Source organism: Acanthochromis polyacanthus, chromosome 21 (genome assembly GCF_021347895.1).
Source record: "Acanthochromis polyacanthus isolate Apoly-LR-REF ecotype Palm Island chromosome 21, KAUST_Apoly_ChrSc, whole genome shotgun sequence".
Taxonomy (NCBI): Eukaryota; Metazoa; Chordata; class Actinopteri; family Pomacentridae; genus Acanthochromis; species Acanthochromis polyacanthus.
The window spans coordinates 8,938,335-8,965,593 of record NC_067133.1 but is presented as its reverse complement, the minus strand read 5'-3'; the positions used below and the strand labels follow the sequence as shown (position 1 = coordinate 8,965,593).

The window sequence follows — 27,259 nt, the reverse complement described above, 5'->3', positions numbered from 1 at the left end:
AATCCTCATGTCAAAATCAAAACCAGCTCCAAACCAACTAAGTCCCATCCAACCAAGTACAAACTGGTCCAAAAGTAAGTCCAAAATCATACTAAAACTTGTCTAAATTCAGTCCAAAAACAAGTCAAAAACTAGGCTAAAACCACATCTAAAAAAATCGATCCAAAACAGAGGGAAAAGCTAGTATTAAACCATGTCCACAACCAGTCTAAAAAGTGTCTAACACCAGTCCTCAACCAGTCTAAAACATGTCTAAAGTCAGTCTAAATCCTGAGTCCACAATCAATGCAAAATCAGTCTTACCCCAAATCTACAACCAGTCAAAACCAAGTCCAAAACTAATCTAAAACCAGTTCAAACCCATTTCCAAAATCATTCAAAAACCAGTGTCAAAACCTTTCTAAAACTAAGCCCAAGCCAGTTCAAAACAAGCCTTAAACCAAGTCCAAAACAATACAAAACCAGTTCAAAACCAAGACTAAAACTAAGTCCACATCTGTCCTAATACCAATCAACAACCTGTTTAAAACCAGTCCAAAAGTAAGATCAAGACCGATCTAAAACCAGTCTAGATGCAGTCCAAAACTTGTCCATAACCAATTCAAAACCAGTACAAAACGAGGTCAAACACAATGGCCGAAAACCAACCTACAACCAGTCCACAAACACGTCCAATAACAGCCCAATCCAGTCCAAAGTCAAGGCCAAACCAATCCAAAACTAGTCCAAAACAAAGGACAAACCCAATTTAAAACCAAGACCGAAGCCATTTCAAACCCAATCTAAAGGTAGTGTCTCCCTTCCTTTCTTCTCGCCTCGGTGCCTCGCCATGTCCTGATGATGTCATGTTGTGTGGGTGTGTGAGTCTGTGTGTGTGAGTGTGTGTGTGTGTGTGTGTGTGTGTGTGTGTGTGTGTGTGTGTGTGTGTGTGTGTGTGTGTGTGTAAAAAAAGTAAAAGTAAAAAATCATGAAAATACTGTGTAATCCTTCATTTTCTTTGCTTTGGAGCCTTAAAAACACTTCACGGTGATATTCAGTGCTTCGCTTAAGGGTCCATCAGCAAATATATCATCAAATATATCATTTTCACATCATGTCTGTGGATTCTGACGCACTTCTGCTCCCTAAGACTCACTGAACATCAGCAGCACTTTGCTTTCAGTTTAATCCTGGGTTTATTCATGTTTATTGGATGCAACAAAGGCAGAAGAAGATCCAGCAGCTGATGCGATGAGAACATCTGCTAACCAACACTGACACCTAGTGGTTTAGAAAGGAAGAACAACCACAGGAGAGCTGCTAATCAATCCAGGAGTGTTTATTTCATATGTAGCTGAAAAATCTCATACATCAACATCAAACATCAATAAAACTAAATATAATAAAGAAGAGGATGTAAAACTTCAGTTAAAATCAGACTTCTGGAAACGTGTGAATAATTACACACATCATCATCATAGTACATGTGCTCATAGTACTGTATGCTCTTTAAAAATGGTGTGTCAAAAATTCATAATTGTTAAAGTGCAGGTTGCAGCACAGTTCATTTTCTGCCTCCTGCTTCTTTGCTTGACGTGAGATGCAGCCGAGGCACAAAAACATGCAAAGAGGCTCAGACCTTGGGCATAAACAAAGCTGTCATGCTAATTTCAAGCATGATCGATGCCGAATAGGTTTCAGCACACTGCTCCCAGCGCAAACGTGGCCGAGCATGTGTGGAAAGGGATGCGTTTTTTGTGCAGAAAAGCTTGTATTTAAGCACCTCCACTGATAAAATGATCTCGCACAGGGCTCCCCTCAGTCGAACAAGTCGGGGAAGTGTTCTTGGCAGTATTCTGCGAAGTTGAAGTCGTCGACGGTGAAAGGAACGTCCTTCCACTTCTTCACCGTCGTCCTGCCGTCGGGCATCTCCAGGCCAAAGTTCTTGATGGCTATGTTCGGTAGCAAGGCGCTCTTCTTGTACTTCATCTCAAATCCCCACTCCTGTGGAATTACATACGGGTCACAAAATGAAAAATCAATCAGTATCTTCATCTAAAACAGTCACAATAAGCCTCGCAAATATAACTTGTAGTGGTGAAATGGAGACATTGGTGGACAAATCTCATGCAACAATCCAGTTTGCAGCATTTAGTGCTTGTTTGAGGGTCTTTCAAAAGCATTTTGGGTAAACTTTCAAATGTCATATCAGCATGTGTGTTAGGTGGTTGGTCAGAACAAGTTAAAGACAATCAAAGGTCTTCTTCTCAACCAACATTTTGATACCAGAATCATCTTCTAGCCATGACTTCTTTTGTAGAAAAACTCCTATATAGATATTCTAACACTCGTGAGTACCCTTTCTGGTGAGTATTAGACTATCAACACTGGTGTTTGTGTGTTATTTAGAACAATTTGGACGAATCACATTGGTCAAAGCAGTTTGCAGAATTTGGTGCTTGTTTGAGAGTCTTGTAGGCGCATTTTGGGTACATTTTCAAAGGTCGTATCAGCTGGTAAACAAGTTACAACAAACAAAAAGTCTCATTTTTACCAACATTTTGACACCTGGATCATCTTCTGGACACGATTCCAAAATTTCTTATACAGATTTAAATCCTCGTGAGTATACTTTCTGGTGCTAAAATGAAGAAATAACATGGTGTTTGCATGTTTCATATCCTTATTTGGAGAAATACATTTGTCGAGCCACTTTGCAGCAAATAGTGTTGTTTTGAGAGTCTTTCAAATGCATTTGGGTAAACTTTTATCGGTCGTATCAGCATGTGTGATAGGAGGTGGATCAAAAGAAGTTATTGACAATCAAAGGTCTTATTTTCTACCAACATTCTGACACCAGGATCGTCTTCAAGACAAAATAATTCATGTACCTTATTGCAGTTGCCATTGCTGCAGATGATTCTGTGCCCAGGCTCCCAGTCTTCAAAATTTCTCGGCAGTACCACCCGAGGACCAAGTTTGTAGTGATTCCTGAGAACAAAGACAAGCAGTAAGTAGAGCTTTATTTTACCCTGGAGATACTTTTCAATGAGTTCTTTAAGCAGAAAGAGTTCGACTCACTTAAAGTCCGGATTGACGTTGACATAGTGAGCGTTGTCGACAAGTTTCATGTCGCTGCCTGAGGCCACGGGAGCAAAACAGTTTCTACACAAGAGCTGGACGCTGGAAGCCAAGTAGCGACTCCTCTTTTCTGTTTTGCATCTTTCTGCAAATTTACTGCGAACAGCTGCTTCTGTTTGAAGTTCTCCTATCTAGAGACAAAGGAGAAAAGATGATGTCAGAGTATTTATAAAATTAGTCTCGCATCACCAGAAATATCCCCACAGTGTAGAATGGTCTGCTGTACCTGCTGTTCAAAAGTTTGGGGTCACTTAGAAATATCCTTATTTTGTTGAAAGAAAAGTTTTTCTTTCAATGGAGATAACATTGAATTAATTAGAAATACAATGGAGGCATTGTTAATGTGGTAAATGACTGTTCTAGCTGGAAACGGCAGATTTTTTTTTTAACGAAATATCTACATAGAGGTACAGAGGAACATTTCCAGCGTTCCACATTTCCTGTGTTCTAATGTTACATTGTGTTAGCTAATGGTGTTGAAAGGCTCATTGATGATTAGAAAACTCTTGTGCAGTTATGCTAGTACATGAATAAAAGTGTTAGTTTTCGTGGAAAACGTGAAATTGTCTGGTTGACCCCAAACTTTTGAACAGTAGTGTACATTTGAAAAATAAAACAAGCAGTGGCTTATCTCTATTTCTTTAAACCAATCAGAATGTTCTTGGGTGGCATAAAGTGACACTGTTCCTGCAAAACAGCAATGGGGGATTGTTTCAGCGGAACTTTTAAAGGCATGGAAGCAAATACTGTCAATAAAAAGGCTAATTCACCAGAAAAAAACCAAGCAGGACTGCCAAATCTAGAAAGTTTTAGCGTGTTGTTGATGTTTAGATGTTGTTGTTGTTTTCTACACTACAGGGAATTTTGATAAATGGTAACAGTAGTTAGCAGAAGTTATAGCCAGTCTAATATCAAGTCCAAATCAACATATAAAAAAATGAGTCCAAAGCCAGTCCAAAACAATGGTAAAAATAGTTCAAAACTATTCCAAAACTAATCCAAACCCAGTCTAAAACTAAGGCTAAAACTAGTCCAAAACCAGTCTAAAACTAGTCCAAAACCAATACAAAAATAGTCCAAAACCAATAAAAAACCAAGTCTAAAATCAGTCTAGAATCGTCCAAAACAACTCTCAAATTAGTCAGAATCTGACTAATAAAAGATTAACATAGCCATCGACGAAACCTGGTAGTTTGTGGACTACTGTTGTGAAAAATAGGACTAGTGGTATTTCCTCAGATTTCAGCTTTTATTTTAAACATAAAGTGTCTTTTCTATGTGTGTTGTTGAAAATGTTGACAGGCACGAGACCAATCCATGAGATATCACAACCCAAATAAAGAGACAAGTTATTTTCATTAATAATTTTGAATAATACAAACTGAGATCAAAATTCAAGGGAATGAGATAATGATTTTGGACACAGGATTTCATAGTTAGAAAGAATGCAGGTTTAAGGCACTACACGTTGGTGAGACTGTTCAGATCCATCTTTTATATGGAGTTTGTGCATCAAATACCCTCAGCACTGAGACCAGTGAATAAGGATGGTAAAGTGTTTCATCCTCACCTTCCTGCGGAACTCATGGGGACTCATGTTTTGGACTACATGGATGGCTTTTCCGGTCAGCTCCTCCAGATATTCGTTGACGCGCTCCCTACGGACTTCCTTTCCTCCTTCTTGGGCGACGACCGAGTACTGGCTGTCTCTGGCTCGGGCTCGTCCACTGGCCTGCTGCTGGGCGATCTCATTGGTCAGCAGTCCGTAGCGAACCACCAGGTTGCATTCTGGGATGTCGAGGCCTTCTTCAGCCACGCTGGTGGAGATCAGGAGGTTCAGAGAACCCCTCCGGAATTTTCCGATGGTGTCTGCCTGCTCGTTCTACAATTAAGGTTTGCAAAAAAAAATAAATGTCAAGAGTAAAAGCAAATATTCATTAAGAAGATGTTGTTGAATGGGAATGAATAAACCCTCCCATCCCCAAATAATTTCTGGATATTTTATAACCCTGATATGCTTATTTACTCATTGTTGGCTTATTTTTCACTGCTTGTCCTGTACCTCTGTAGAAACAACACAAAAATTGATTTTATGCAGCATGACACGGTTGTAGTGATGCAAATAATAATTTAAAAAAAAGCAAAAACTAAAAGTGCTTTTCCATAATTTTTTATTTTATAAATATAAAAGAAAAATCTTGAATCAACAAGACATCCAGTATTTTTCTGAGTACCAACCAGTCCAACAACAAAACCAAATCCAGCCTATATCGACTCTAAACCTGCCCAAGTCCAATCCAGTCCAAAACAAAGTCTGAAACTGATGGAAGACCAGTGCAAAATCAAATCCAAAACCAGTTCAAAACCAGTCCATGACCAAATATCAAACCAGTCTAAAACCTGAATAAAACCACATCCACGTTAGTACTAAGTTCCAAATCAGTCCAAAACCAGTACAAAAATTAAGTCTAAATAAATAGTGAATCAGTGCAAAACCCATTCTAAACCAGTCCGAAATGAGCTCCAAACCTGTCTAAAACCAAGTTTATTCAAAACCAGTTTAAAAATAGTCTAAAAGTTCAAACCTAATTTTAGTTTCAGAATCTGGTGCAAACTGTTATTTGTTTTGTCAAATTTTGAAAAGAAACCTGCAGATTAAAGTGACTTTGACAAGCTTTTAAGAAGCTTAAATTTGGGTGATTCCATCGATGGAACGATCCCTCACAGATTACTGGTTGAAGAACCGTCACAAAGTTGAACTACCTGTCAAACCTGTCTGCGGGTTTTGGAGCTCAGAGGGTGAAAGCTAACAGGTGAAGGTTGTTCTGTTACAACTAATGTAACATGTTTTAAAGTTCTGTGTTTTTTGATTGCATGTTTTTGTATTTCGCTGAGGGCACCTTAAGAGTGACAGGAAGTTGTGAGAATCAGGAAGTAAGTCAGCATGTAATAGAAAACGGCTGTTCTGGTTGCATCTGGTCTAATCCAGTGACATCCACTTAAATCTTACGCCTTTTGCAGCATCGTGGGTATGTATTGATTTATATTGCCTTAATATATTTTTGCAAATGTTTATTTTTGGGAAAGAGTTACATTCAAGAAGTTTGTTACTGGAAACGTTCTCTAGCTAATTGATAAGCGCAATGAGCTCATGTGAGTGTGGTTACAGATGGATGCAGGGACAGGTGGCTTGTGTTTTAGTGTGCTGTCATATGTTTCATGTTTATGTTGAGGAAAATGGAATTAATATGTGCAACTTGTACTGTTAAAGTAACATCACGAATGTATTTCATTTGTTTTGGATATTAAGTTGGGATGTTTGCAAGTATATTTGTGCATGTTGGAAGAAAGCATGGCATTTATCATGCCCTTTGTCTATTTCAGTTTCACCCTTCCGTTAAGATCAATAAACCTGTGGACAAGGAGCCGAACGTCTTCAGAGTCTTGATGTTTGGAAGGCGTTTATCTGACTGTCAAGTTATATCCAGCACATATACCAAGGACAGTACAACGGTTTTATATCAACACACCTGAGTCATGTAGGTGATGCCACCGCCAGCCCCGGTGAGGATCGCTGCCTTGATGCCAGCTTCCTGTAAGGCCCTGTTTTTGAGGACCCAGTCTTTGAGGCAGTGGGTGCTTTTACGGGTTTTAGAGAAGAGGATTCCCCTCGACTGCACGTCCGGACCGAACTGCTTCAGCAGAGTGCTCTCAAGCTTGGCCATCTTCGGGTTCTCAAACCGAGCATCATTAGCGAGTTTCCTCAGCTCCACCTGGTTCTCTGCGTAGGAAAGACAGCAAAGGTGAAAAAGCTGCATGGGAAATTGAATTTACGCAGCAAAGAAACACAGCAAATATCAGGATTCCCACCTTCGAAGAGCCCCACCAGGAAGAAGTCGGTTCCTTCGATGGCGGTGCTGGATTTTGTGAGGTAGAAATCCTCCAGGGATCGATAAGCATCCATCATTCTCAGGGTGTCGTTGATCAGCAGGGCGTCGTTGTACTGCCGGAGGTGGATCGCACACTGAGCTAGCATCCTGTTGTTCTCTCTGACTCCTGATTGACGAGATATTGCGCGTTAGCATTAGCATGCATTTCTTCAAACATTTGACTGCCTTAATCCTCACAGAATCACAAATTTAAATATGGTCATCACGGGATTAAAAGGGAGACCTTCTTTTTTTTTTTACCTCGCTGCTCCAGAATCACCACATCTGCCTCGTACTCCTGTGTGCCACATTGTCTGAGCCTGACATCTGGAGGAAGGTTCATGAAGTCATGAATCATCCCTATCATCGACTTCACGTGATCCCCGAACGGATCCTAAAGGAGAAAAGAATACAGTATTAGTCCTCACTAAATCTGAAAATTCTAGCCATGTTAAAATACTTGTCCATGTGTGGTTTCCATTGAGCCTAGCTGCTAACATGGGTATAAAACCACCCAGTGAATGCACAGTCCTGACAGTGAAGCAAGAATTATCAGAGGAGCTGAAAAACCAGAAGAAACAACATTTTTCCAAGTGTCCACAGGTGTTACTGACACTAGGAAAACATGGAGGCTCTACATATTATAGATATTTTGCTATTTACATTTTTAATTTGTGTCCATACTTGCTACTCACTTTGTGTGAACACAGCCTGCAGTTCATCCAAGGAAACACTTGCTCTCTTGAAGTATCACAAATTATGGCACAGAGGAGTGGTTTATATCACATGACATGATCACGTTTATTACAGAATTTGGAAAGTTTAAGAGGTTTATTTCTGCAGAATATTAAAATGAAGTGATTTTTGATCAGTACTTTGAATTTGAAGTTGGATTTAGTTGAGTTTACTGACAGATGAGTATTTCATGAACCTTCACAAACTTGGCAATCTGTTTTTTTTTCTTCTTCTGATTAATGGTGTAAATTGCAGGATTTCAAAACTGATTTTCAAACCTGAAAGCAGGTTTTAGGGGTCAGGGGGTTAATTATTTTAATTTTTTTTACCAGAAGTCTTTTCTCCACAATGTCAAAGGTCTTGATGGGTCTGGGGACCTTCTGCTGCAGTTCAGGCGCAAAGTTTTTAGCTGAAACTATGGCTGAGTCCAAGTTGGCGCAAATCTGAAAGGCAGAGATAAAAAATGATGAAGATGAAGAGACAGAACTATAGGAGGACATCTATAAAACTGAAAAACCGACCTGCAGGACGTGCTCCACAGCTTTATCCAGGAGCTTCTCGCCTCCCGTCCCCGGAGACGCCGTCAGTCCAAGGATCTGAGGCAGCGCTTGCTCGCCTTTCAGCTTCTTCTCCAAGTAGCATCTCATCACTTTGTTGTAGACCGACTCCTTGTGGGTGTGGTGGCACTCATCGATAATCAGCAGACTGATATCTGGAGGGAAACATCCAGGGTGAGCTCTCTTTAGCGTCACTGAAACACAATCAGACAAGTTTTACTGACCTGAGAGCTCCACATGTTTTGCTTCCTCCTCGTTGATCAGAGCGTTGTATAAGATCTGAGCTGTGCAGATGACCACGTCTTTTTCCTGCATCACTATCCCGAAGAAATCCTTCTCCTCGCTCTCACCGCTAACCGGCATCACAGAGTATTTATTACCCAGGTGAGGCTGGAACTCTTTGCTGTAATGTTGGTCCACGAGGTGAACCTACACCAGAAAAGCCATGAAAAAGTCAACGGCTAAAAAAAAAAATCCATCTTTACTTTGTTTTTGTTCTAGAAAATGGCACACCTTTTGCTACTAGTGTCAGCCCCTTCATTCCATTTCTCACAGTTCTCCACAAATCTTCTATCTTTGGTATTTGTTACTGTCTGTCAGACACCAACCCCCTACGCTTAACTTTTGGTGTCACACCTTTTCCATTTGCAACTGTTTACCAGATCTTTGAATTAGCCTTTGCTCTTTTTTTGTCTTTCCCTCTATTGACCATAAGGTACTCTCAAACAGGTACTCTCAAAATGCTCTGGCTTGGCTTACCTTCACAGACTCATGCTCCGTGTTGGTAAGCCCACCAATAAACATCCCACTACAGCAAACTTCAAAGTACTAAGAGTGACATTTCTTCAACATTTTTCCACATACCTTGTTCACCAGAACCACAACTTTGGCATTTGTTGTGGTCTCCAGGTGTTTTTTGGCCACGTACACAGCAGCACGAGTCTTTCCACCTCCAGTCGGCAGCCAAATAATAATGTTTTCCCCCTTGAGAGCCCTTTCAACCACTTCTTCCTGGTATGCAAACAGCTGAAACTCGGCCATCCTGCTCAATAACACGGCAGATACCTGTTTTAAATGCAAGAAACAGGCACCAGATTACACGTTAAAATATACTCATGAATAAGAGTGAAAAAACTGGTTGGATCAGTACAGAGCTGCAGGCAGGAAACATGTAAAGAAGCCACTTTGTAGGAAATGAGCCTTTAAACTCACCTCTCGGCACTGAAACCACAGATCGGTGTTGCTTTTCCAGCTTCTCCTCGTCCACTAACACCACACAGAGCAGAGGAGGGGTTTTAAGCTCTGTTGTGATCAGCTGAGTGACGTGGAAACTGGAAAACGAAAGGAAAACTCAGCTGAACTGAGAAAGGGGGGCCAGTGAGGGAGGCTCTGGAGGAAGAGCAGCTCGAGGCCCCTATCAGTGACAGGTTATTGGCATTAAAGAATCTTTTATAACCCCTTTTTCACACACTAAAAACATGTCCATGCCCATAAGTACCTTTGTTTGCCATTATAATTTCAATCCCATCTATAGTATGTTTTCTATCACTGTGTTGTTGTATATTGGATTGTTTCCTGAGTGTCTGCATGTCCTCTGACTGGCCCCATCTGTTCTCCATTGCATCAGGAAAGCGAAACTTACAGTCGGTTGGAGCAAGTGCATTCAATTTCTGTGGTTCTGTTGCATTAATCTGTCAAACTGGATGCTTTCTGCCACCAGGTTCGTCTGCAACTTTACTCTGCAAAACAAGAACTCAAGTTCTTGTTTTGCAGGACATTTATACAGTAAATCTCAAGCTGAGTGAAGGTATTCCAACAGGAAGTAATGAAAAGAAACATATGAAATCTCTGCAGCAGCCAGGTACAGAAAAAAATCAGAAACAATGTAAATATCAAGAAAATCAAAACACTAAAACCACTATTGACGCTAGTTCCGGTTGGTTTCCAGGGAGTTTAGAACACTTTGGGCCTACTAATGGAATACCCCAAGTCTTTTTAGTGATTAGGTTACAAGTAGGACTGAGGTCGAACAGTTCCTTGATTAATGACTTGTTTGGGTGATAAGATTTAAGAAAGGATGAGATTGATTGGGGTTTCACAATCAATCGTCTTTTCATAGACACAGTCTTTACCACCTCTACATGGACAGTTGGGAGTCTTTATCTCATCGTAGATACTAGAGAGTCTATATTGTCTCTACTTGGACCCTTTGGAGTCTTTATCAACTCTGTAACACTTTGGAGCCTCTATTGTCTATTTGTGGACACTTTGGAGCCTCTGTTGTCTATTTGTGGACACTTTTATTTGGGGTCCTTATTATCATTACATACACACACAAGTGTCTTTATTGTCTTTATATGGACACTTTGGAGTCTTTACCGTCTCAACATGGAAATTTTGGAGTCTTTGCTATCTTTACATGGACACCTCGGACACTTGATTATCTTAACATAGGCATCATAGAGTCTTTACAGTCTCTAAGTGGACACTTTGGAGTCCTTGACTACGTGGAAACTCAAGAGTCTTTATTCTCTCAATGTGGATCCACAAGAGTCTTCTATTTGTGGACACCAGAGAGTCTTTGTCTTCTACTTGTCAAGTGGGGCCTAGTTATTTGAGATCCCAGGAGCAGCCACTACCTAAATAAAAGCTTTAAGCAGACCAATGAAAAGTTAAAATGAGAAACATTGTAAGTTAACCACATGATTATGCTTGCTGAAATACATATATTTTAGGATGTTGATTTATTGAAAATGATGATTAGAATGATCATTTTAAGTTTAAACTAAAATAAATGATTCAAAGAAGTGATTCACTGTAACTGAGGTGTTCTTAAGCTGTGATAATATGTGACTGTTTTCGAGCTGTGCACAGGAAGGCAAAAGCAGAAGTTAGGGTTGAGTCTTTATTACCTGTATGTAGACACCCAGGGATCTTAATAGTCTCTACTTGGACACTTTGGAATCTTCACTGTCTCTAAGTGGACCTAATGCACCCCTTGACAAGATCTTAGAAGCATCACTCACCATTGATTCTGTGGTTTTAGGTGGAGTTTTAAAATCGGTTAGGATTTGCTGAGTGATTCTGAGAAACAAAACCAACAGAGGGACCCTACTAAGGGAGGCTCTGGAGGGACAACAGCAAGTCTTTTCAGTGATGCAGCGACAGACGAAGCCTGAGGTGAAACTTTCCCAAACAAAGTTATATTTGTCTGAGTCACAGTCGAGGTTGTGACTAAGAAGGAAGCGTCCACTACAGACTTTGCCAGGTTTTGGATCCACTGAACCCTAAATGGGCCCCAAATGTTTTCATTTTTATTTGGGAAAGCAAAACCAAAAAAAAATGAGTTATAGGCAAGGATATTTTGGTAATAAGGGACGAATTTGGCTTCAAGTACCTTCAAATCTCCAGTCAAGGACAGGACACAAGTCTGCTTTTACCAATTTAACATCTTTTAGAAGTGTAAACAGACATTTTTCCTCAGATTAAGGCTGTTTAAAGTTAAAATAATGTCTACAATCAGATTTGTTTTGACTTTAAAGCTGGGTAGGTAGTATTTTTTGCCAAAATTGGGCAAAACTCCAAGCCTTTCATAGCCTCTTATAATTCTAGTGTGTAGATGAAGCTAAATTGAGGCAAGAAACCCACCTGAAGAACTCTTTTTTTCTTTTAAACTGTACATATATTAAATATCAATGTACACAAGCAGCAAGCTTGCTAAAACGGTACTATAAAACTAAATGTGAAATCTTGAAAAAGGACAAATCCTACCTCGACTATTTTGGTCAATACAATCAACACTTTGGCGCAAAATCAATTTTGCCAATTATATGCTGGAAGAAACATTGTGAGTGAAATAAGCAGTTAGGTGAATATTTCCACCTTTAAACTGCAGCATCCAAAACACATTCAGACTTCCAGTGTTTCATACATAAGAAACCGAAATAAATCCTGCAGGGTGGCACTTTCTGTAATACTGCATGATGCACACCCATTTTTAGGAGTTGAATCAACAACCAAAAGGGGAATTTAACGTGGAATATTCTAGAAATCACTTAAATGACTCAAGTTCAGGCATGTCTTGTTTTTGATTCAGTGCCACCAAGAATCAAAGTTTCTGGAAAGCACCTACACATCACAGAAGTGTTTACAAAAAAAACTTTATTGTCATGAACAGTATTACAGTAAATATTATTTATACCGTAACTTGACGGTAGCCATCCTCAAACAGCTGGAAGGTTCACTCAGACTGACCTTTAGAGAGAATCTGAAATGCAGCATTAGGTAGATTTGAGGGTGAACTACGCAAACTGACAAACCCTGAATAATGCAACAATGACATCACTTCAACAGTTCAAAGCTAGTCATGATTCAAGTACAAAAACAGACATCCACTCACAGTCACGCCCACGCAAACCAACGAAACATTCAACAAGCAGGCTCAACCAGCACTGGACAGTAGCTTCCAGAAACAAGCGGATGCATCTCAGGAAGCACTTTGACACTGACCGCTCAACAAAAACACGTCCAATGAATGAACAAAAAAAACAAAAAAACAATTACGTTTGTAAAAAAATTACACCAATATAACACCTGCTAAAAATTGGATGCGTCATTAATGCAAACTGTAAATTGTGTGCCATGCATCAACACACACTACAGCTAGTGTGTGCGGTGAGATAAATAGAGTTCTTCTGAAAGCCAGAATCGGTTTGAGGACTGCTGGTTGGTTTCTAACCACCATGTTTGGGTCTTTTGCCTGGTAAACATGGAAACACCACTAAAATGTGGCTGCACACATACACACAAAAAAAAAAAACACTTAACTACATAGCATATGTGTGGGAGACACAGTACGACAGCAGAAATCAGTGCCAACGCCTACAGTGTACAACAGATGGGAGTACATGCTTGTGCAACACCGCTAAAAATGGTTATAAATTCAATCACCTCACAATATTTTTTTAGTAATTTTCCATTATATTGCCAGAATATTCCACAGACATTCATTGTGGTTCTCTAAATGTCAACACCTTTTGTACTCATGCAGCCCCATATCATCACAATCCCAACTTTGTTCTTCACTGTCAGGACTATGCTTTCACCGTGACAGTCTCGATCAGGTTCATGCCAAAGACCGTAGACTCCATCTGAGCCAGTCAAATTTATCTCGTTCATCTTGGAGGTTTGTACCCAACAACAAACAGGATGTTTTTCCTCAGATGTTGTCCAAGGATTCTGAAGTTTCGGACTGTCAATTACACAGTCTAGACTTCCACTGGTAACTCTTGCGCCATCTCTTTTCCAGAGCTAACTTGTGAAAGTAGTCTGTGGAATCATTTCAGGAGCAGGTTCTGATTAGTGGTACTAATGGCTTCTTCTTCAGCTATGACATGATTTTCAGTTGACCTGTCTGTCATTTTCCATCTTGGAAATCTTTGTCTTGCGATCAGATTGTTCAGTTCCACGGCTAATTCTTTTCTACGTGGAGCCATGAAGCAGACGTACAGATGACCAACAGGTCCAAAAATGTACAAAGTTCTGCTGTTCACAAACTAAGTGCCTAGTCTGACGTTGCCAAAGTGCGCAACGTTGACGCCCCCAAAGATCAAAATGGACAAGGAGCGGGAAGAGTTTCAAAAGGAGATACGGCAGGTGAACACAAAATCAGAGGCCATCGTGGCAGAGGAAGACGAGGAAGGGCGCCTTGAACGTCACATTGATGAACAGACTTACAAGAGAGTAGAACTGCTGAGAGATGAGAGGGATGTGGTGAAAAGCAAGCCTCAAATGCCCCAGCTCATTTTTGAACCATGTTCAGGCAGTTAGGCCCTTTGGAAATCACAGCTGTACTCACATTTTCTACATCGACTTCTACTTCGGAGCCTGAATTTTCAATATGGTCTTTGGAAAGCATTTGTTTTTGTTTGTTCATAGGAGGAAACATTCTTTAGTTCAGCTGTGATATAATGCAGTTATCGATGAAGTGATTCCCTTTCAAACAATTTGCCGTTCAAGTGATTTTGCACAGGTGTGTACTCACTTCTGCTGTATACTATCCAAGCTTGGTAGGAGCTATACTAAGTGTGTCCTCTAGTTATAAGGTTTGTAATAAAACCCTGCCAGTGGAATGGTGCATAAACAGTATGTGTTATATTTCTATGCATAAATAACGATTACGTTGTCAACAAAAGCAACATTTGTGGAAATTATGGGAAAACTTTTAACGTTCAGTCCATTACTAGCAGCTCCATCCAACGATTACCTGTCATGCTGTTTTCATAATCAGTCACTTGTTTGGAGTAAAGAAAAAAAGATAGCAGAAACCACTTTTTTTTTTCTTCTCGACCAACAATCAAAAGAACATCAAACAAATGATCACCGGAAAGCAAAACAGCAAGAGATGAAAACCTGCACTTCATAAACGAGCAGCTGCTTTTGATTCTTTTCACACCGAATGACTGATTAAATAGTTTCTGCTCAGCAAACCTTTCACCGTCACGACTTTAGAACATTTCTCTTCATACACATGAAAATGGCTGGATGTTCAAGTGTCCGTCAGTAATGGAAGGCAACGTGGCTTTAGGTCCCGAGGTCCGTTTAAATATACGTCGGCTCTAAGCTTGACAAAACTGGAATGAGCAACTGTCCTTAAAAGCGACAAAACCGGATCAGTCATACTATAAATAAATGGAGGAAGGAGTAGTATCGGTTAAAACTTGGACCTGTAACTTTGGTACACTCAATGAAACGTGTATATGCGCATTATTCCCCCTCGGTGAGTAGTGGAAAAATGTCAGAGGACGCCATTTTGACATTTGTATCGCTCCACTGGTTCTGACATTTTATTTTGAAATCCAACATTTCCTAAGATTCATCTTTCGTTTCCACGTGCTCTGCTTCGTCGTGGTGTTTGGCAGCTGTGCGAGTCATTTCTCGATCAGGCCCCCGTCTTTTAATTTGAAGTAGAAGAACTTCTCCAGGGTGTTGGCGGACTTGCAGTACTCGCTGTCTGGGGGGTTGTACTCACGACAGTTGGTGATGATCCGCTGCAGGTCGGCGATGAAAAGCTTCTTGGTCACGTAGTATCGGTTCTTCAGTCGCTCCGTCATCGTCTTCAAGTCTGAGGGGGTAAACGAAAGGCATGTTATCTTTAAAAAAAAAAAAAAAGAAGCAAAAATACACCATTTATCTGAGTCTGAAACCGGAAAGAATTGTCTAATTTAAACTGTCCAACAGTCCTTGAACTAATCGTGTGTAATGTAGAGGTTTGTCATAAAAATAAGCAAATCTAAGTTTGTGATATTTTATTAAAATCACTTTATTCTATATGTTGCAGTTGTTAGTTTGAACTAACCAGATTATATTCACTTGTTGCCATAGTTACAGTGATGCCGTGCCGCTATCTTGCACCGATACAGAAATCTTTAACAAATCCATGGATCCAGACCATAAGCTGCATCACTGCCAAAATCTAATGAGGTGGTCCTTGTGTCATTTCTGACCTTCCCTAAAAATTTCATCCAAATCCGTAAGTCCATTTTTGAGTAATGTTGCTAACAGACAGACTGACAGACAAACCAACACCAATCGTCACATAACTCTGCCAAGGAACATGGGGGAGTTACGTGACGATTATGCACCAATAAGCACCAGTTCTAGAAGTAACAGCATTGTACGCATCAGTGGTAATACAGATTCTTTCATGAACAGAAAAACTGAACGAAGTAATAAAATATCACACTGATTTGTCGAAAAATGACAATAAAGCACATATTCTAGTACATCTAGATCCAATATTATGGAGGGTTGTTAAATGGAGAAAATATTAATAATTCACAGATTTGAATTTGCTCATATCTATATTTTGTACTCTGCAACGCCAAAATGAAACCATTTCTGACTGAGCTGCAATGAACTACAGCATGACAAAAATTCAGAGTTTTGGGTTGAACTGCAGGCTGTGTGTGTAGTGTTGTTTATATAAAGTCAATCTTTACATCAAATTAACAACTTCTGTTTCCTATCTGGTAGCGCCAGTTAAAAAGTCCGTCTGCAGCCTGAAGTTAATTTCGACCTGTGAGTTTTCAAAGTGCTATCAGATGTTTTGCTCACCGATGGGGAAGCGAATGATCTCATAATAATCTGGAGCTTCTGATTTCTTCACCGGTTCCATAAAGGGCCAAGCGTCAGGATGAGTCTGTCAAAGAAACACAACAAAGTCCTGCTTAGTCTCGGGTCTTTATAGTTTAGTGATGTGTGGTTGTTTGCAACAGCTGAGCCTCACCTTTATCTGAGCCAGCAGGTTCTTCAGCATGTTGTAGAGAACATCAGGATCCTTCACCTCTTTGCTACAAAACACAAATGGAACAAAAATAAGTCAGACACTGATGACACTTAGAAGCACTCCATACTAAAAACACACATTTTTTCATTGTAATCAGGTATTAGAATGTGTGGTGCTTCTGAAATACTTGGACGAGGTGAAGCTTTATGTTCATTTCACACAAAAAAAATTGTCTTTTATTGGCACAAAAGTCTGGGAAAACAAAGAAAGTAGCAAACTTTCTTACAACCCCAGAAGCTTCTATCAAAGATGAATGGATCTCAACTTCAGCATTAGAGAGTAAGAGAACTCCACTAAAAGTTAAACATTCAATCCTTGTCTTTGTGGCGGCATTTAAGAATGCTGTTGGTTTACTCTGACGTTTCGCTGTCAGAGTTATGAACCACAAGCAGCTGATTTTTCTGCTCCTGTTACATGTTTCCTCACTGTGGCTCATTTTCCACTGCAGTGTAAAGTCCTGCACCTTTATGGAGACAGAACACGACTAAAAGCAGACATAACTCAAATGTCTTTAGTACTGTACAACCCAGTTAGAATGAGACAAAAAAAAAAATCAAAGTTTTCTTGTACATTATTTTATTTTGCAAACACTGAAAAAACTTGGAATTAACGTACGACATTTTCCAGCTGCAACACTGGAAAAAAAACAGATGGTGATTCTACATTCTCTAGATAAATTATTGACATTTTTTTAGTTGTTTCCACACGTCTCCTCTCTGTTCCGTGTAAACACACTGCCTGCAATTTTTGTCATGTATGTATCAAAATATATGTAAAGAACTCACCCTTTGTCCTTGTTACTGGGTTTCCAGCCCGTCTCACCTGGATGCAATAGAAGACTTGTAAATGACATGTACTACTACCAATAATAATAACAACTATTTTTATTTATCACCCTTTTAAAAAAGAGTTTATAAAGTGCAGAAGTACAGAATTTTCAAGATAATCAAATTAAAGAAACACCAACACTAACTGATACAAATAAAAAGTAAGTAAAGTAAAGCAAATATGTAAATAAGTGAATATATTGTGTAAAAATGTCATAGTACATTAAAAGGCATGCAAAAAGAAAAATATAGAATAAAAAAACCACAAATTGTACAAACGATGATAATTAAATTTTTTTTTTTTTTTTTTAAAAGAGTAAAATAAGTAATTTAAACGTCAGATTTACCTCACCTGACATTGACTTTTTAAAGAGTTTTTAAGTCATTTTTGGAGAAGTTTCAAGACAGTTTAGATGAATTTTGAATCATTTTGGACTATTTTTCCATTTTAAAAAAGCCACATTAACAGACAGCACACAAAACAGAAAGTAAAATGAAAAAATACACTCAAAAATATAAATGCAACACTTTTGTTTTTGCTCCCATTTTTTATTAGATGAACTCAAAACCTTTTCCACATACACAATATCACCATTTCTCTCAATTATTGTTCACAAATCTGTCTAAATCTGTGATAGTGAGCACTTCTCCTTTGCTGAGATAATCCAGCCCACCTCACAGGTGTGCCATATCAAGATGCTGATTAGACACCATGATTAGTGCACAGGTGTGCCTTAGACTGCCCACAATAAAAGGACACTCTGAAAGGTGCAGTTTTGTTTTATTGGAAGGGGGGGGCACTCTTCTTCAATGGCTGTGCGAAGTTGCTGGATATTGGTGGTCGGCGTATACCAAATGATAATAAATAAAACTGCACCTTTCAGAGTGGCCTTTTATTGTGGGCAGTCTAAGGCACACCTGTGCACTAATCATGGTGTCTAATCAGCATCTTGATATGGCACACCTGTGAGGTGGGATGGATTATCTCAGCAAAGGAGAAGTTCTCACTATCACAGATTTAGACAGATTTGTGAACAATATTTGAGAGAAATGGTGATATTGTGTATGTGGAAAAAGTTTTAGATCTTTGAGTTCATCTCATAAAAAATGGGAGCAAAAACAAAAGTGTTGCGTTTATATTTCTGTTGAGTGTAGAAACTAAAACTGTAAAACTTAGGAAAAAATGTAAAAAAGCCATTTGTCAGACTTACGTAATGTGACTTTAACATTTCATACAATTTAAGCGTCACTTTTTGGACTAATTTTTGACTTTAGTTTCACTTTGGACACATTTTAAGACATCTGGAAGGACATGTCACTTTGGGGAAGTTCTAAGGCTTGCTGGATAAATTTTGATTAAAAATAAAAAGCAGAAATGTTTGACAATACCATAAGACGTTGAAAGGACAGCAAAGAGGATTTGAAAAAAATAATAGCGACTAAAGCTGTGAAAATGAGGATAAAATGAAAAACAACAGAACAAAATAAAAGATGGAGCACAGATGTTTCAATACACTGTTGAATTCAAACTCACGTATTCCTGGAATACTCTCCACTGGGATCTGTCGGACTCCCTCCTTGAAGCAGGTGAGTCCTGGATAAACCTTCCTGATCTGACTCTGCTTCCTCTCAATCAGCTTCTTAATAATCTGCCGGGACGTTTCCAGATTTATGCGGCATTAAAAATACATGAAAACTCACAGGAATAAACGAGTAGCATGAGAAGCGGTGGAGCTCGTCGTACCTCCTTCTGCCTCTTGATGATGTGCGACAGCTCGGTGTAGGGGATCCTCGGGTTCAGCTCGCACTCCATCAGCGTCGCTCCCTCGTAGTCTTTGATGTAGCCCAGGTAGCGACTCTTCGGCACTTTGATGTCTTTGGAAAAGCCCTGGGAAGAAAAAAAAACTGAATTACCGAGAGGACGCGGGGGAGGCGGAGGACGGAGGAGAAGCCAACGCGAAGGTCTCACCTGCTTTTTGAAGTAGCCGATGGCGTATTCGTCGGCGTACGTCAGGAAATAGAGGATGTTGTGTTTGATGTGGTACTCCTTCAGGTGGTTCATCAGGTGGGTACCGTAGCCCTGTAAGAAGAAAATATGAGAAATACGTTAGCTTTTTTTTAATAATACAAATCTAATTACTAGTCTGGTGTTTACACATATTAGTTATTTATATGTTAAAACAGCATGAATCAACATTTTAAGGCTTAAAAAGGAGGAAATCCAAATTAGAGACTGCAGAATATTTAGTTAAAAAAAATGCAGAAATTTTCACTTCATGACTTGAATTTCTGGATTAGTAACAAATTAATCTTTTATAGGGGAGAGCATTCGCATAGAAAATATAATTTTTCAAAAAAGCAGATAAATTGCTTTTCTAGAGTGCAAACTGAAATTAAATTAGATAATTGTTTAACAGAGGGTTTTTTTTACATCAACCATAGTGAAAAGATACATGTCAAATATTTATGTTAATCTTAAATTGACATTTTGTACAATGTTTGAGTCATTTCTAGAAATGATTTGGTCATTTTGGAGAAGTTTCAGGACATTTTGAACAACTGTCGAGTCATTTTGGACAAATATGGAGACATATTAGAGAGGTTTATTAACATTTTGGGCACATTTTTTTCCATTTAGTCCTCCAAGAAGCTTTTAGTCTCCATCAGTTACTGCGTCCCAGACAGCTAAAAGACCAAAACTTAGTTAATTACTTTAAAATTTGACTTTCTTTGTCATTTTGAAGAATTTCTGAGTCGTTTAATTTGCGTCAAGTTTCAGGACATTTTGGACAATTCTGACTCACTTTGGACAAATTTTAAATTAGTTTGGTGAAGTTCAAAGCCATTCTGGACTTTCACGAGTCAAATCTGGAGACATATTAGAGAGGTTTATTGACATTTTGGGAAGGTTTTTGTCATTTAATCCTCTGTGCACAGAGAAACGTCTAGTCTAGTATCAGTTACTGCACCTCTGAGCGCTCAAGAATTACTTTGAAAAGAGCAAGATAAGGCATTGCAAAGTTACTTCATTTGACTTTGCTGTTTTTTGAATGCTGTACCTTAACTTGCTCGTTGGATGTGACGGCACAGAAGACGATCTCCGTGAAGCCCTGAGTGGGAAACATCCTAAAACAGATGCCTCCAATGACGCGGCCATCTTTGATGAGGGCGAGGGTTTTGTGCTTGCTGCGAAAGAACCAAACGTGTCAGGAGGAGTTGTTAGGACGGGAATCGAACGTCGCGACATTAAATCATCCACTTACGGGTCAAACACCAGTCGTGTGATGTATTCTTTGGGCATTCGAGGTAGCTGGTGGGAGAAGACGTTCTGCAGGCCGACCAGCCACATCAGGATCTTCTTGTTGGACTTCTGGGAAAGAGAGTTTCCGATGACGTGGAACTCGATGATGCCTCGTCTCTCCTCCAGCCTGGCCGTCTCATCGCGGGCGGCGTTTGGCGTCAGCAGATTCGTCTGGTAACAGACATAAACTAAACTTTAACCTGAGATTAAAGCCATTGTCACACAGTGAATATGGAAAATTACTGGTTTGTGACATTCAGACATGAGTTCTTTATGCCTCCATCCAGAAAAAGAAGTTTATTACAGAACAGCCACAGAAAACAATAGATAACTGCAATCAAACACCAATAACTAAACAGTAAACTGAATTAGATCGCCATGTTTTTAGCAGTCCAACCGGCCCACATAGTTTGACTGACCTCAGGTCCCAGCATGGCAGCAGGGTCGGTGATGGTCATCATGACCTCGTTAACCAGCTCCATCGGGATGTCGCCCATCACTCGGATCCGCTTGGCGTCCTCCAGCGTCAACGCCTCGGGAAGTTTACGCTTTTCCCCTGAACATAAAGCGTCATTTTTAAGAATGAAGCAAGAAAAAGATTTAACTCAGACGGATCTTAGAACAGTGTTGTCCGACTTGAGCAGACACGTTCACATTTGGAGTTTGGTTCTCTTAGTGTGGACCAAGGCTGAAATTATACATTACAGTCCTGAGCGTCCACACTGGCAGCAAAAGTGCATGAAACAGGCTCCAAAAGCTATATTTAGGTGACCAGAAAAAAAGCTGTGTGTTGGGCTAAATGTGTCATTTGGATTTCTTCATAAACATGTTGGTATTTTTACCTGCTGGAAACTCAAAAGCAGCTTCTAAAATGTATTAAAGGAGTTAAAACTATGACAGGAATGGCCAACGCAGCTCGTGCGATGAGAAGAACCAGGCATGCTTCAGTATTCTGTCCTGTTGTAGTTCCATTGGTTGTATGTATGTTCGTGCTGGGTTCATGTTTCACCTCAGCAGAGTATAAAGGTGATGAAGGCAGATACCTGTGATGGGCTCCACACCTCCAGCGTCGATGCTGCCCAGAGACGAGCTGCTGCTCAGACATTTAGACAGAGCAGGAGAACCAGAAACGGAAGCAGGACTGATCACTGCGATGAGAAACAGAAAGGGTCACCTCATCAGAAACTACACAACAGGACACTGACAAGAGAAAAAACTGTCAATTATATTAATGACAACTACAATTCTGTACGACTGCCATTTGCATATTTTTTCTCTCTTCTTTGCTGTTTCTGTCAATAACTTGTTTCCTACCCATTCAATCAGTTCCTTTGCACTCCAAAAACTGACAATTTCTCTTAAAGGTATCAGTAAAATCTTATGTTTTTTTTTTTTACCTAAAATCACATTCAATTTTTATGGTAATAATTTCACACTCATTAACTCAAGTTAGTCATTTCTTTATTTTAACTTTATAACACGTCTGGCCTTTAAAAACACTGAAATACTATTTGAGAATAGCCTGATCATTTACAGTTACATGTTGAAGTGGCTTCAATAGTTTGAGAGCAAAATTTAATGTTTGCCCCTATTTGCCCCAGACTAGTATTCTCTTGAGACCGTTTGCGATTTGTAATATTTGCCGAGCTTGTCTGTGTTTTTAATAATTTACTAATCTGTGCCGGGTGATTTGGCAAGTAAAAATTCCACCCCAAATTAAGGAAAATATTGGTGAAGCATACAAGTCCAAATATAATATTGGTCCTGTTCCAGTCGGCTGTAAATTTGGGTCGTTTTCTCTGCACCTTTCTTCTGTCTGTTTACTAATCAAGAAAACTGTGCTAATTATTATAAATTAAAGTTAAGACAGAATTGTTGTCTTGTGTACCGCTGCCTCACCTGTCTGATGTCCCAGCTGGGAGCCATCGGAGGCCGGCATGGTGAAGTCGGCCTCCCATATCGGTGAATTCTCTCCATAGATTTCCTCCTCCAGCATCGACAAGAACCTGAAGACACAAAAGTACAAATAAAACCAATGCAGACAGATTTCTAAAAGAGATGTAGGCTACACTATCACCATGTAATGCTAACCTGTGCAATAACACTGAGTATAAATCTAGAGTGATTAGCTGTTGTCACTTTGCAGTGGTTTCAGGAGTCTGTCCTTACTTGGGGAAATGTGTGAGGATCAGAGTTCGTTTTTCCGGCAGCAGTTTATCCTTTTCCACTCTGAACTTCTCCAGCAGCTGCCGTCGGGTCACCGTGAAGATGGACTTGAGCAGGTTGCGGCCAAACACATGAGTGGTTTCATATCGCGGCAGGCTGTCGTTGCTTTGAGGGACATGGCAATAGCACAACCACCTGGTGGAAACAAGAAAAACACTGATTACACAGACTGAAAACAGCATTTAGCACAGGAAATGAACAAACACCAACTGTAACTTTAAAAAAGGACTCGTTTAATTCCATTCAAGTCCAACCAACTGGTTCTAGAAGTCACGTAATCATCATCTGAGGTCAGTGAACGTACTTTAAAGACTGGAGTTCACCAGAAGACATGTGGAACCTCTTAAGTCAACAGGAAGAAGGTTCTTTGGTCTGATGACAACAAAATGATAGTAGGTTTTTGTTCATCAGACTAGACGCCATGTTTGGTGGACATCAAACACTACATATCATCAGACACCATCCCCACTGTAAAGCATGGTGGTGGCAGCATCATCATGCAGGGATGGGATCAGCAAGTTCTGATTCCAGCGGAAAGTTGTTGACGGGGGGGGGGGGGGGGGGGGATCCGCGGATCCTTGAAATGAAATCCGCGGAAATCCACGGATCCGTGGAAAAATCCCATCCCTGATCATGTGAAGCACGGTGGTGGAAGCATCATGACGTGAAGCACGGTGGTGGTAGTATCATGATGTAGGGCTATTTCTCTTAAGTATTTAATTAACTGAAATTACAACAAACGCTCATACCTGGTGTAGTCCACTTTGTACGCCGTCCCGTCATCTTTCTGAGTGCGCTGCCGATACTGCTTCGGCGTTTCGAGCTTCCAGTAATTTAGGCACAGCAGGAACATCTTTGACAGTTCAAACATGGTCTGCCTCTCCTTCGGTGCAAGGTGACTGAACTTGTACTGGACGAAATTCAAAACCCCCTTTGGAATAAAAAGATGGACAAGATCAGTAGAGAGTTTATGCTCATGATTTGTTTCCTAGAAGTGGTGGACGCTGGTAAAGATCAAGACAAGTAGAGAAGAAGTTTCAGGTCCACCTGCTCGATGTTGGGCTTTTCAAATGGTGGACTTCCCAGGGATCCCTCCACAACTGGCTGGCTCATCTGCAGGATGCATTTCCTCAGGAGCTGAGGGAAAGAAGGAGGGTTGTTTTTGTTTGGTTTTGTTGTTTACAGTGATTGTGGAACTAGAACAAAAACTTCATGAACACTGACTCTCGGTTGCTGGTTTATTAATATGTCTGTCATAAGCCCCATTGAGACCTGCACTTCCTTCCTTTAATCTGACATCATCTGAGCTTCCTGATCACTTTTTGTACACCACAATCACACCAAGTAACATTTCACTTATATTACTAACTGCATTCAGTCACAGTAACGAATAAAGCATACTTGATGATGCGTGAAGTGATTTTAGGAGGGAGTTTTCCACATTTTGCTAATTGAACTGTTCCACATTGTGATTTGAAATCAGTTAAGATAAGGCTATATTAATCATTTGGGGAAATTAGCTATACAAAGACATACAGACGTAAGTAGTTTTGATATTGCACAGATTATTCCTTGTGCAGATGAACTGTTTGGCCTTAGATGTGACAAAACACTAGGAGCTTAAGCTGAGGTTGCCTCTAGCGGCTCTTTGTAGGAGATTTTCATCTGGGTTAATTAAATACGAAGAACTATAAATGACCCTAAGAAAGTAAACCAATTTCAAGCTCTTAGCTTTTTATTTATTTCCATTTAATTCATCTGTTTATCTATTAATGATCAGTTGCTTATATGTTCATTTATTTCTAAAGTAACTAAGTTCTTAGGTGTTTGGAGTTTCAGGTTGAATGCATCATATCGTCAAAAATACAGAGTTTTACATGCATTCTGTTGGAGACATAAGGGGTAACTGCAAAGGCATTCTCTTATGATCGCCTGTATTATTTACACCGCATTTATAATTTTTCATTCTGTGTCAGCTCAGCGATATTAGCGGACACTTGGACATACACGTCAAAAGATATGGAGATCTGAAAGTGGCATCTTCTTCAGTTTCCAGCTCACGAGAGATTTAATGAAAATTACCATCGGGTAAACAATTCTGAAAATGTCGCAATTTCAGAAAAAATTCCTACAAAGGTTCAACAGATTCTGATATGGAGTAGCCACATTCGCTGAGTTGACACAGAACAACTCTCTTTTATTCTCCAAATATATTGTCTTTTTGGTACACAGAGGGACTCATTCCACGCATTTCAATTCCCCTCTGTGACAGTCAACAATATCAAACTTAGCAAAAACCCCAGCCGTGTGTTCAGTTTATTTAAGGAGCTGATGGAATATATCCATCACCACCTCCATGTTTATTCTACGGCTGGACTGAATTTACACGGTTTAGGACATAATAAACAAATTAGGCTGTTATTTTAGGTTTAATCTTTGGTTTCTTATTGCAACACAGTCTGTTTAATCTTGCAGGGATTACAAATATTGAGGTGTTTTTGTCTGAATAAAGTGATCTGTGTGTGGCTCACAGATTTCAGTCACTTCAGCAGATTAATGTTACATCTGACAGCACGGGTTCCCACCTTGAACAGGTAGAAGTACACCTGCTTGGTGTCGGTGTCCTCCTCTTTGTGCACAGACATGAACAGGTTCTCCACGTCCACCACCATCCCCAGCAGCCGGTTAATCTCCTCCTCAGACACGTTCTCCAGGTGGGACACATGATCAGCTGCACACAGAGGGGATAAAAACAAACAAACAAACAAACAAACACAGGAATAGCGTCACACAGGTGAACTAATCATCAGGTAGATGCTAGTTTATCTGCTGAGGTCTGAGCTGCAGCAGGTTTGGAGCTAGTTGGTACCCAGAGCATGTCCACAGCTGCGGCAGGATTCGCTCAGACTGGCCGCCTGCTGCTGCAGATCCATCCGGGTGGCCGATGGAGGGTTCGGGTTCTTCCATCCGTTACACTTGCAAGTGTCACTGGCCTGAAAATGAGAAATAAACCCCTTAAAGCTGTTGTTTAGTAATAAATCGGTTAGCTGCCGCATATTAAAGCATATCCGCTGTTATAATGTGGCTAATAGCAGTATCAGTGATGCTAACTAGCTAGCTAGTTGTAAAAGTTAACATCCAGCGCTACTTGCTTCTGATGCTAATGCTAACGCTAGCCGCTAACCGCTTTGTTGTGCTGAACTTTGGCTAGCCATGCTAATGCTAAGCTACCTTGCATGCGGAGAAGACGCCAAGTTTCTCCAGCTTCTTCGCCCGCGGGAAAGCCCGGACTTGGGCTTTCTTCTGGCTCGCCCGCTGCTGCTGGCTCAGTCCGGGTCTGGCCGGGTCGCTGTTGCCCGTCCCGGAGCCCGTCGCGGCGGTGCTGGAGCCCGCCGACTGGGCTTGGAGTAGCCGGGGTTGTAAGGCCTGAGCCGCCGGGTCCGACATGTCCACGCTGCTGCTGCTGCTGCTGCTGCTGGAGCTCCGGTGCTGCCTTCACGGACAGTCGGCGGAGTTTGATTTAAAGGGAATAGGAGCGGCCGCTTTCTTAAATTACAGATAAAATCTATGAAATTTACAGGACAAATAATTATAAACTTACGTGTTAACCCCCCAAAAACAGGTCAAAACATATATATATATAAAATAATGTTCACATCAGAAATTCGGAGTAGAGAGAATAGTAATTCTGTTTTACACAGTTTTTTTGTTTGTTTTTACTGTTTAAACAAAAATGATATTTGCTAGTATTTAAACGTTTTGTATATTGATAACTGAAGCATTGTAAATATTTTTAATTTGACATTTTACCATTTTGTTAAAATACATATAATAACTAAAAAAAACTGTACTACTACTGTACTTCAATCACAAAAAAAACAATCAAATAAACTTATTTTAAATATTAGATGTTATTTGAAGAAAAGAATATGTAAACTAAGAATTGAAAATTGACAAATATTTTTTTGAACTGTTGATTGTAAATATCTAAAACCATAAGTAATGTCCACTAGTGTAATAGTCTGACTGTAAATAAGTTTTATTGTTCATTTTGTTCTGCTTGGTGATTTGTGGAAGAGATCTTGGCACATCTTTACCTTCCTACTGTGAATATTTCTAGAGTTTCAGGCCCTTGAAGTACATAGAGGTCCAGATTTATCACATTTAGGACAAAAAACACATCTGAGTTCTGGTAAAGAACTGAAACCAGATCAGTT

The 27,259-nt window shown here is 39.9% G+C and overlaps 2 protein-coding genes across 2 annotated transcripts; both read right to left on the bottom strand.

Moving 5' to 3' along the window:
* Positions 1 to 1,297: 1,297 nt before the first annotated feature.
* On the bottom strand, positions 1,298 to 9,667 carry dhx58 (DEXH (Asp-Glu-X-His) box polypeptide 58). The gene is made up of 12 exons (XM_022209038.2): positions 9,554 to 9,667; positions 9,206 to 9,406; positions 8,566 to 8,770; positions 8,306 to 8,496; positions 8,114 to 8,227; positions 7,311 to 7,443; positions 6,991 to 7,176; positions 6,651 to 6,901; positions 4,691 to 5,002; positions 3,061 to 3,251; positions 2,871 to 2,970; positions 1,298 to 1,983 (listed from the first exon to the last, which is right to left on the bottom strand). Exons 2-12 carry the CDS (start codon positions 9,380 to 9,382, stop codon positions 1,798 to 1,800), a joined length of 2,046 nt encoding a protein of 681 aa, XP_022064730.1. The 5' UTR covers positions 9,383 to 9,406; positions 9,554 to 9,667; the 3' UTR covers positions 1,298 to 1,797.
* Positions 9,668 to 12,485: 2,818 nt separating this feature from the next.
* On the bottom strand, positions 12,486 to 26,547 carry kat2a (K(lysine) acetyltransferase 2A). The gene is made up of 18 exons (XM_022209039.2): positions 26,274 to 26,547; positions 25,912 to 26,035; positions 25,628 to 25,773; positions 24,090 to 24,179; positions 23,792 to 23,973; positions 22,986 to 23,177; positions 22,716 to 22,822; positions 21,860 to 21,964; positions 21,236 to 21,372; positions 20,779 to 20,987; positions 20,575 to 20,701; positions 19,485 to 19,595; positions 19,260 to 19,403; positions 19,050 to 19,164; positions 17,474 to 17,510; positions 16,629 to 16,692; positions 16,457 to 16,541; positions 12,486 to 15,464 (listed from the first exon to the last, which is right to left on the bottom strand). The coding sequence occupies exons 1-18, from the start codon at positions 26,487 to 26,489 to the stop codon at positions 15,271 to 15,273; spliced, it is 2,385 nt and encodes a 794-aa protein (XP_022064731.1). The 5' UTR covers positions 26,490 to 26,547; the 3' UTR covers positions 12,486 to 15,270.
* Between the last annotated feature and the right edge of the window lie 712 nt (positions 26,548 to 27,259).

Excerpts from the sequence above, each read along its gene's own strand:
- dhx58 (XM_022209038.2), bottom strand. The coding sequence starts at position 9,382 with ATGGCCGAGTTTCAGCTGTTTGCATACCAGGAAGAAGTGGTTGAAAGG. Across the intron at positions 8,228-8,305 it reads CTGTGGAGCACGTCCTGCAG|ATTTGCGCCAACTTGGACTC; the intron begins GTCGGTTTTTCA and ends TCTGCCTTTCAG. Across the intron at positions 6,902-6,990 it reads CCTGGTGGGGCTCTTCGAAG|AGAACCAGGTGGAGCTGAGG; the intron begins GTGGGAATCCTG and ends TTTCCTACGCAG.
- kat2a (XM_022209039.2), bottom strand. The coding sequence starts at position 26,489 with ATGTCGGACCCGGCGGCTCAGGCCTTACAACCCCGGCTACTCCAAGCC. Across the intron at positions 20,702-20,778 it reads ACACGACTGGTGTTTGACCC|CAAGCACAAAACCCTCGCCC; the intron begins GTAAGTGGATGA and ends GTTCTTTCGCAG. Across the intron at positions 16,542-16,628 it reads ACCTGCTGGCTCAGATAAAG|ACTCATCCTGACGCTTGGCC; the intron begins GTGAGGCTCAGC and ends TTTCTTTGACAG.